Source organism: Sinocyclocheilus anshuiensis, unplaced genomic scaffold, assembly GCF_001515605.1.
Source record: "Sinocyclocheilus anshuiensis isolate Anshui unplaced genomic scaffold, SAMN03320099.WGS_v1.1 scaffold3505, whole genome shotgun sequence".
Taxonomy (NCBI): domain Eukaryota; kingdom Metazoa; phylum Chordata; class Actinopteri; order Cypriniformes; family Cyprinidae; genus Sinocyclocheilus; species Sinocyclocheilus anshuiensis.
Window position 1 is genome coordinate 57,758 of NW_015554331.1, and position 10,366 is coordinate 68,123.

The 10,366-nt window shown below is 40.8% G+C and overlaps 1 protein-coding gene across 1 annotated transcript in view; it reads left to right on the forward strand.

Moving 5' to 3' along the window:
- Positions 1-2,773: 2,773 nt before the first annotated feature.
- LOC107671382 (arachidonate 5-lipoxygenase-like) overlaps positions 2,774-10,366 on the forward strand; it is a 53,072-nt gene continuing 45,479 nt past the window's right edge. The window contains exons 1-2 of the mRNA XM_016464297.1: positions 2,774-2,856; positions 4,627-4,872. Coding sequence (XP_016319783.1) covers positions 2,774-2,856; positions 4,627-4,872 — 329 coding nt within the window. The remainder of the gene's footprint in view (positions 2,857-4,626; positions 4,873-10,366) is intronic.

Sequence of the window (10,366 nt, forward strand, 5' to 3'; positions counted from 1 at the left end):
AGCAGGGGCTTTTTCTGTCTCTCTCTACTGCTGCACTGCATTAATGAAGGCACATACATTGATTTGGCGCTTATGCTTCCAACTCTTGTTCATGTGACTGCTTTTAGGCATGGACTCTGAGTTCCGCAGCTGACATTTTGTCGTGCAGTATGGTTTTTGGTGCTTCATGCTACCAAACACTAGTCTGCCCGACTAATAATTATTATTATTCTTTCACCTCCGCGGCTGCTTTGAGGTGGAACAAATAGAGGACTCTGTTCTATGAGCTGGCTCTGCGGAGTTTTGCAACACACATTTGTCGTGCAACATGCAGGGTTCGTACACATTTTTACCAATACAATTCCATGACTTTTCCATGACTTTGAGGTAAATATTCATGACCTAATGTTTCATGAAATGCCTATGTATACATGTTAAATAAGAAGAAAAATCCATGTTTTACCACAGCATATTTTTACTAAAATAAATGACAAGCTTAGTAGTTTAAGTTTAGAATACAAAATAACCATTTATTTAAATAACACTTGCACAGTAACACAGTAACATAACATAATACATCAAACCCTGAGAACCCCTTAGAAATGGATTAATGTAATCCATGGTAGATAATTAACAAATCAATAGGAAGCAACAATGTTAAACAAAAAAATAAATAAAAGTGTCCAGCAACATTGTTCTTAACTTTAACTCCCATAAATTAACCTCGCTGAATAACTGTATTTAACAAGTTAACATCTTTATTTGAATTCTACATCCCCTAAAAACAATCAACACTGTTTATTTTTTTTTTTCTGAAAGCTTCTCATCAATCTGTTTTTCAGTTTTGAGCAGAGATGCTTTCTTTTCTTTTGCAGTACGGCGTAAACTGTTGGATTTGGTGATTAAGGTCAGATTGCCTGAAGATTCAGCCTTTTCAGCATATTCATCCGCTGATTTCTCAAGAGCACAAATGTCTGCCTCCATCCTAGCCCTCTTCTTTTTCAAATCTTCCAGCTCATCTGTGAGGGCCTTCCTCTTCAAGTCAACAGCTTGCTGTTCTTTTTCTTCTCTTCATCCAGGTACCCATGGTACTTCTGCCTGGCTCCTGCAGCTGAAAAGAGCAGCTCCTTTGTGATTTCCACCTTGGTTACGCCCACTACAGATCTGATATGGTCAACAATCAGCCTCTGAGCCACCAGAGATATTTCCCTCTGATTCTCAACTATTAATTCTTTGTTGATTGAAAAACCTCTTTCGACGCTTGCCTGCCCATGTGATAAGACAAGAAGAATCTTCACCACATCCCACACTCGGGAAAATTATGGTTTTGTTCCCATTGTCTCATACAGCAATGTGTCCACTCCAGCGGTTTTGGGGTCAAATTCCCTGAACTTAACCTGAAGAGCAGCCAAATCACAAAACTCTAAACTCTCTAAGGATATTGTCGCACGCTGCCTCATTTACATGTTTAGCTTCAACAAGTATGTGCAACATCCTTCTCATCTGAGTTACGCAGAGTACCTTACTTTCAGCCATGCGTCTCGGGTCAAGGCACTGCATGCTTCTCACTAACGTGTGATGCACTGGGGCCTTTTTTAGCAACTTCTCAAGGAGTGTGATCAAGAGTTTCTTGCAGTCCATCTTAATCTCTAGTCCCTGCCTTTCTGAAATGTTTTTGGAAGACTTGAGTTGGTTCAGGGTGGCTTCTGCTGCAAATCCAATATCAATCTGAGAACTGTCCTTGTGCAGACTGCTGTCTTGAAAAGGGACATGGAGGAGCTTTAGAGTGGATGTGGCCTCTTGCAGATGCTTTTCCTTCAGAAATCGCCCCATGATGCCTGTGAAAAATTAAAATTAAGTGATTTTATTTTTCAGTTTGATAACTTAATTTGCAAATTTACAAGCCACATTAAATTTACACATTTATCTTTTGAGCTAAAAACAACTTACATTTGTAATATTTTTTTTTAACTATCAATAAATGTATTAAATTACAAGAATGAACATTACATGAACTGTTAGCTAAAAACAGACCAATAAAATGGTCTAAACAATAATAGTAAAGTAATAACATATTAATTTAACTATTAATTATATATAACTATAATAATAAGTGATCGTGCTGGCGCCTCGCTCAAGTTAATATATTTGGCAAAAAAAAAACTTTGCGGTCTGGTCAGTAGGTGTCGCTTAATTTTTATTTTTTTTAAAGTTCATAGCTCTTTAAAAAAAACGCGTCTCTAGACGGTGTTTTAGTCATTCCACTGCCCTGCGTCTGACGTTTCTAAACACAAAAACGTGCTATTTTAAAAAAAAAAATTTAATATTTATAAATTGTATTTCTATTTTTGTAATAAAAAAAATTATATTTGTGTGCGTTTCTAATTACGGCAGTGTATAGAATTAAACATCATTAGCAATCACACAATCCATGTTTGTCCTTACCTTTAATCAGTTTGTACATATCACCGGAGAGAAAGGGCAGCATGGGTTGGTCAGACTGATACATGGTGAGGAAGGGGTCGATTTCTCTCGCAATGCTGTTGAATATTCCCACTTTTACTGGGAAGAGAGGATCAGCACAGCGCATCTTCACCTCATCAAATGACTTTACTTTTGGATTGGGTAGTTAACCTCTCTCTACCATCTCGATATATTGTTTGACATGTGGCCAGATTAGCAATCCTCTTTCTGACACGTTGACATTCTCAATCCACCGGTGCTTACAAAACTTAAGCATGGGCGTTTTACAACCGGTTGCTGTCCTAAAATCTTCGTGACGGGCAGGGCAATCATGGAACAGCCAATACAAGCTAGAGAGTCCGTGTTCAACTTCCCATCCAGTGGATTTACACCCATCTCTGAACGCATTGTGCAGTATGTGCAACCCGCACAAACCGATGTTAATTAGTGACTTTCCTGCATCTTTCTGCACTTGCTTCTGGAGTATTTCGAATACTTTCCAATTAACGTTCGGTCCGTCCATTGAGATTTGGACATGATTCTTGATTTCAATCTCTGAAAGCAAGTAAGTTATTCATTTTCTCAGCGATGTCTTGAGCTGATGAATGGCCCATGAACTCTGAGCCGATGTATTTGGTCTTCACCTCGGACCCGTTCCATAGCCTGACATGCATGTCTAACTTCTTAGACTGTAAATAGTGATTCAGGCTTTCATCAAATAGTATAACATAGACGCTTTGCTTCGATACATCTGCCAAAGTCAGTTTCTTAAAATAAGGAGCCAGTCCAAAAGTACATAAATATGAGCACTTGCGTTCACCGCATGCAAAGCTGGCTGCTATCTTGCTGTCTGGGAACATAGTCTCAAAAAGCTGGCCTGTGTCTTCACAAGACTTGTAGGAATAGTGCGAATTAGCCACCTTTAGCACCCACAGTACCTCTGCAGTTAGGGTTTCGTTTCTGGACACGGCACTCAAAATGGTCCCTTGTTTTACAGTGGATGAAAGGGAAGCACCGCAGCTGGGAGCGGGTGTCACATTAGTCACACAGGTGAAAAAGCCGGTGATCGGGTTGGGAGTTGTCGAGCATGCAACTGCAGCAGCAGACTGGTGCTTTGCACCTTTAGCATGGCTAGACAGCGCTGCTTCTCCCATGTTTGAAATGTCGAACGTTTTACGGCACAGTGTACATTTTGAATGTCCCGGGTCCTGATCTTTCTCAAGCCACCCCTTATACTTTTCATCATGAAGCCATACATTATTAAATCGCCATTTTCCTGGCATTGCGTGAGTTTACTACACAATACTAGCTGCAACTGCGAGTCGCCGTTACCCCACGCAGAGAAGATCACGTGACGGATCGCGCGAACGTTAACTACTGTAATTTAACCAATATTATCATCTAAAATATATTCAAATATACAGAGATTGTGAAACAAATTTCCATGACTTTTCCAAAACTTAGTGGGTCAATTTATTTTTCCAAAACTTTTCCAGCCCTGGAAATTGTTGTTTTAAAATTCCATGACTTTTCCAGGTTTTTCATGACCATACGAACCCTGAACATGGTTTTTGGCACTTCATGCTACCAACACTATTTACATGACTAATTATTATTCTTGTCATCCCAAATGAGATGCACTGAGCTGAGCTGCTGTGTAATGAGTTTATGTGTAATAGAGCTGTAATCGGGCCTTAAAAGTTAGGCCCGACAGGGCCTGAGCGTGACAGAATTCGGCCCGAGCCCGACAAGTACATTTTGATTGACAGCTTTTTAAAAGCCCGAACCCGTTTACAGTCCGACATTATTCAAATGTGCATCATCTTCCCAGTCAGCTTGCTGTACATTTTCCTCCTCAGCATCCATTTCCCCATCAGGTTCGAGTATTTTCTATGGAAAGCTATTAATGTTCACCATGGTCAGCCTACTTCATGTGATTGATGCGGCGCTTATGCTACCAACACTCGAATTCACATGACTGGCTGCATTATGTGACTGCGGCATACATTATTGTGCGCAATAAATGTTGGACTCTTCATGTTACCAAGCGGTGATTTGCATGACTAATTACTCTGTTCTCGTCCACTCCGCTGTTACATTGAGCAGGAAATTTTGAATCAATGTGGGTAAACTATAAGTGTGTTTGCCTCTTTGTCAGCTGTTCCACGGCTTGTTGTGTTTCAGACTGATTTTGACCGGTCTCCGCACCTTAGCTTTGGGAGCTCGAGAGGATAGCTTTAAAGCTGTTGGTGCAGGGTCTATGTCGGCATCCAAGCTCCCGCTTCTGTGGTTGGCGCAGGCTTGCCTGATTTTAGCATCTATTTCCTGTTTCAGAGGTTTTTCCCGCAACTCCGGTGTCTCTGGGCCTCATGAGGGAGGATCAGTCTGTCGTTTGGTTACACCATCCAACTTCTATGGTGACCCCGTTGTGTCTCCAGGGTGTCTGAGTTTTGAGTTACCTTGACAATTGGCTGGTATTAACGCAATCACATAAACCGTTTGGAGATTCTGGCAGTGTTTCTGGCTCTCAATTGATTTTTACCCCAACTGAGTGGTTGTCACATTTAGATCAGGACGGACAAACGTGGCTGTGGTCTTGTAGAAGAGGACTTGTTTGCTTTGAGCATGACTACGCATTACCCGCCCTGGTTTTCCCTGTCTCCTCTGTCACCTCTGGTGTGGACATTCTGTCCCTAGAGTGACCCAGGACTAGTCTTACTTTCCCGCCGATCGGTTTGCTTCCAGCGGTTCTGTTCAGAGTACGGGTGGTCAGAGTGGAACGTCTGCTGTTTATGGTCCCGCTCTGGCCAACTCAGATGTGATTCTTGGAATTGGTCAGTCTGTTAGCCTCCTTGGGAGGTTCACCTCAGACACGACATGCTGAGTCTGGCTCAGGGCATGATTTGGCACACCCATCCAGATTTATGGGTGTGGCCTCTAAGCGGAGTGCATTAATATGTTCCGGTCTCTCGGCAGACATTTCTGACACTATTCTTAATTCTAGGGCTTCCTCCATGAGACACTTGTATGCCCTTAAGTGGAAGCTCTTGCCTCCTGGTGTAGGCAACACAATCTGGACCCAGTCCATTGTCCTGTAGGCTCGATACTGGATTTTCTTCAGAGTTGTTTTTCTAAGGGAGTGGCCCCTGCCATGGGAGGTGTTTCAGTTGGACGTCACCCTCTGGTTTCCCACTTCACGCAGGGGTTGAGACGGCTTAGGCCATTTCCGCCGGGCACAGATTCCTTCTTGGGACTTATCTATCATTTTGGAATGGCAGACCATCCATTTGAGCCATTTTAGTCTGTGTCAGATAACTTTGACTCTTACGGCGGTTCTTTTGGTGGCCCTATCCTCTTTTTAGAGAATTGGGGATCTGCAGGCTCTTTCTATCAGCCCCTCTTGCATGGACTTTGCCCCAGGGTTGGTTAAGGTCTTACTGAAACCTAGGCCTGAGTACGTTCCTAAGGTTGCTTCGACTCAGTTTCGCTTTCAGCAGGTGGTTGGAGGCTTTCTCCCCTGCTGATGTGGGGTCAGATAGTGATCTTGAAGATCTATGTCTATGTCTGGGCACAGATCAGTGGCTTGGATCTGACCAGCTGTTTGTATGTTTTGGTGGTAAAACAAAGGAGCTGCCGTCACTAAACAGAAAATGTCTCAGTGGATAGTGGAGGCTATCTCTATGGCCTATGAGGTACATGGTTTGACTTCGCCTCTAGGGGTGCATACTCATTCAAAGAGAGCAATGGCTTCTTCTCAGGCTTTCTTTAAAGGGTCTTCTTTGGAAGATATCTGTGCTGTGGCGGTTTGGTCCTCTCCTAGCACTTTCATCAAGTTATACAGTCTGGATGTAAGGATGGCGTCTGGCTCCCGGGTTTTATCTGCTTGAGCAGACTCTTTCCTCGGTCTTCCAGCTATCTTCAGGTATGTCAGGCATTATGGTATAGCATTCCCATAGTGATGATGCCATCACAGCTTTGAGAGAACCTATGAAAGGGAACGTCTTTGTTCCGTATGTAACCTTGGTTCCCTGTATAGGGAACGAGATGCTGCGATGCTGGCCGTTCCCGTACCTTCAATAGCGTTTCCTTCGTTGTGTGGAAATCTGATTAAATAGCGCGCAGCATTTGAGCACATGAGCAAATGTGACGTATGCTCGGGGCAGTGCTAAGCGCTATTGGCCAATGAATTGGCGTGATGGTATAAGGGCTTCAGACATTCGTCACACTGGAGGTGTTTCCCATAGCGATGACGCCATCGCAGCATATCGTTCCCTATTCAGGGAACCAAGGTTACATGTGTAACTGAGACATTCTAATTAGACAGTCACGTAGTCCCTCTACGTCATCATCACGTAGCAAGCGTTATGAGTGAAGTGATAACGCTCTTAGTCTCTTAAAGGGGACACAGCACAATAATGTGATGCATGCAAATACATAGTTTTTTACACCATTCTCTATTTTTAAATTTTCTAATTCTAAATACAATTTTGTATTTATCTTATATTATTCTTATTGAAGTTGTTTAAATTAACATATTTTAAATATACATTTAAATTTGAGTCAGAAACTGACAAAAGATCATGCATGCATATAATAAGGTTAAAAATCTATTTAATGTAGCAAATACACCCATTTAGGTTGCAGAATGTGCAATTTAGATAAAAGTTCACAATATACATCTTGGATGCATTTGTGAGTTAATAATGTCACTGGTTAGGCACATAATATAATAACATTGATAAATCAATAGATATACCCCTGAATCAAATCGTAATCGTATCACAAAATTTTTAGAAGTATTTGCAAATATCAAATCGCTGGCTATGAAAATCGATATTGTATCGAATAATGATAACCTCTCTGATTTACACCCCCACTACATCATACAGTGAGAGTTGATCAAAGATGCCAATTTTGGCACAGTCTTGAGACCAAAGATAGCCTCTGATGTTTTCTGACAGTGTCAGATATGTAACATGTGTGACGAGTGGGGGCGGGGCCGAAAGCCGTGGGAACGGAGCGAGGCCGGTGGAGTAATTGATAATGAGCGACACCTGCACCACTCACCGGTCTCGAGTCCCACGGAGGAGCTCCGGAAGGATAAAAGGAGGAGTTACGACAGTGAAAGAGGAGAGAGGCCTGGTCCTCACAACATGATTGTATGATCTGTGTGCTGACTAACCAACAAAATGCAGCATGAGATTAAAAAAAACTACTGACCTCAAGATCTTTTCACCGCACTCTTTCACCGTTTCCTCTTCTTTTCAGCACACATAAAGAAACTTACTGACAAAGTGCAATTCATTGTGCAACTCAACTTTTATTTGTTTACCAAAGCACATGCTGCTGATGTTTTATTCTTCTATAAAAGCTTGCATCGTAGCTGTGAGTCAATAGGTGTCATCTTCGTGCAATCTACACATATCGAACCCAAGTTTATTAGACCCATTTCGCATAGTGTGATTGCTAATGATCTTATAGGATCGCTAAAATCCCACATTCTGTAACAGATTTTAGAGGATCCAAAGACAAGCTAAGTGCTTCTGAAAAGAATAGAAGCTCCTGGCAAAAGTTTGATGCACTCATGCAGGAGCACTTGGCTAAAATCAAAGATGGAAGTACACACACATCTGCACTACTATTTTGGTGGTTCATAGCAAATTGAATGTATTGTTGCCTGTGCTAGATAGCTTGTCAAATATGGATATTTGTTTTTTTTTTGAAAGGTCAACCGACTGCAGAGCCAGCTGAATCCAATGGAAAAAAGCCAGAGGAAGATAACGTGTGTGCTGATCCCGAACCCTGTCTGTCTCATGAAGGTGACATTGAGGAGCCAATCTTGATGCGCCAATCTCTCAGATTGAACGCTTTAACTTGGTCAAAACCAGGTATGCCCAGTGATGCTAAATCTGAATTATAAAAAGTCCAACAACAAAAAAGAGTTTGTACTGTTTGTACTTGAAAAACTTTCTGGAAAAAATAAACATTAAAAAAAGAAAGCTTAAATTCTGAAAAAAGTAGAAAACGTAACTTAGCATTTTTATTTTTATTCCAGTTTTCATTATTAAAAAACTACAAAATTGTAGTTGTTGTATCATAGTCTGTAGTATAGTTTTTCTCTTGTACCTCTTATACCGTGGTCTGTCTGAATTTTGGATTCTGATTGGCTGGAAGGTGTCCAACAAAACCGTGTAATGCACAGGTAGTTCCAGTCAGTTTATTCACAGTTCCATGTCAATGCGCTACTTTCATTCAAACACACACACACACACACACACACATACACACAGATGAGCGATTGCACTGCGCACACACATATTCAGGAGCACAGAAACTTAATTGTTATTAATGTGCCCTGTGACTATTTTAGTAATGAAATAACCTTACTACTGAACACAGGCGCCGTAAGGGGGGAGGGGGTTGGTGGGGGAGTTGGGACGATTCCAAGTGCCCGACAACGGAGGTGGCCCCCCCCCACCACCTCCGTTGAACACGATTTTTACCAAGGGGGGACCAGCCCCCCACCCCTGAACACGGGGGCCTGAGTGGATATGCTGCTCAGGGGGCCCAGAAACCGTAGCAGCGCCCCTGCTACTGAATAGGTAGGTTATATATTTCAGCATCGAGGGAGTTCAGCATTTTTTTTTGGGATCAGTGTGTGTCCTGATTGATCATGTGATATCTTTAATTATCATGTGATTCCTCAAATTAAGATGGCTCCTAGTTCTAACATTGTTAGCTTGGCATTGAAAATGGTCAACATGTGACCGAAACGTTTGCCTTGTTTCACTCAGTAAATTGCTTATATTGTTTTCATCTGGCTTGTGACTCTTTGATGTTTGAGTGTGCAGACTTTTTTGAAGCTCTTCACCTTTGGGAAACTTTTTTTGGTCTACGCACCTCAGTTGGATTATTTTGAGGGGCATTATTTCAGAGGGGAGCACGATATGCTTTTGAATAAATATCGTTGTATCGTGCAGTGCACATTCTATCAGCTGCAGCCTGCGTGCTTGTATATTAGATGCGTGCCGGTCTTAAAGGGACAGTAGGCTACATGCTGCTGACTGTAATTAAAGGGATAGTACACCATAAAATTACATTTCTGTCATTATTTATTCACTCACATGTTGTCTCAAACCTATATTAATTTATTTTGTTGTGCTGAACACAAAAGAAGATATTTTGAAGAATCTGGGTAACCAAACAGTTGCTGGACCACATTGACTTTGATAGTAGGAAAAAAAAATACTATGGAAGTCACTGTAGACCAACAACTGTTTGGTTTTCCACCTTCTTCAAAATAGCGTTTATGTTTAGCAGAAGAAGGAAACTCATTAAGGTTTAAAACAACTTTTGAGTGAGTAAATGAAGGTATAAAAATAAAACACTAGCCTATTTAAATTTTTGGGTGAATTATTCTTTTAATAAAACACCAAACACAAAAAGAAAAATCACTCACTACTCTTGACTGAAAAACTTTTATTCTTATTAAAACAACTATATTAATGTATAGTGTTTTATTTTTATATTTGTTCATAAAATTTTTTGAATGCTCCTGCTAAATACACCTATTGTAGCCTATATCTGAAAATAAAACACGGTTTATTTTATTTGTATATTATGTGTATTTGTAATGTGTATCGTTGTCATTATTTTATCTTTGTTATTAAAAAATTAGAACAAAGATTTTTATCTTAAAATATACTTTTTTATATTTTCTCACCTTGAAAGGCTTTGTCTTTATAATAGGGAAATTAGTTTGGCTGTAATGCTCAAACAGCTTGCAAAATAGAAAAACCAACATGACAAAGAATCGGGATAAAATCATGAATCGTGATATAAAAAAAAATACATTATATTTTTGCCATATCGCCCACCCCTAGCCAAGGGGGAACAAACCCCCCCCCCCATTCCTACTTTTTAA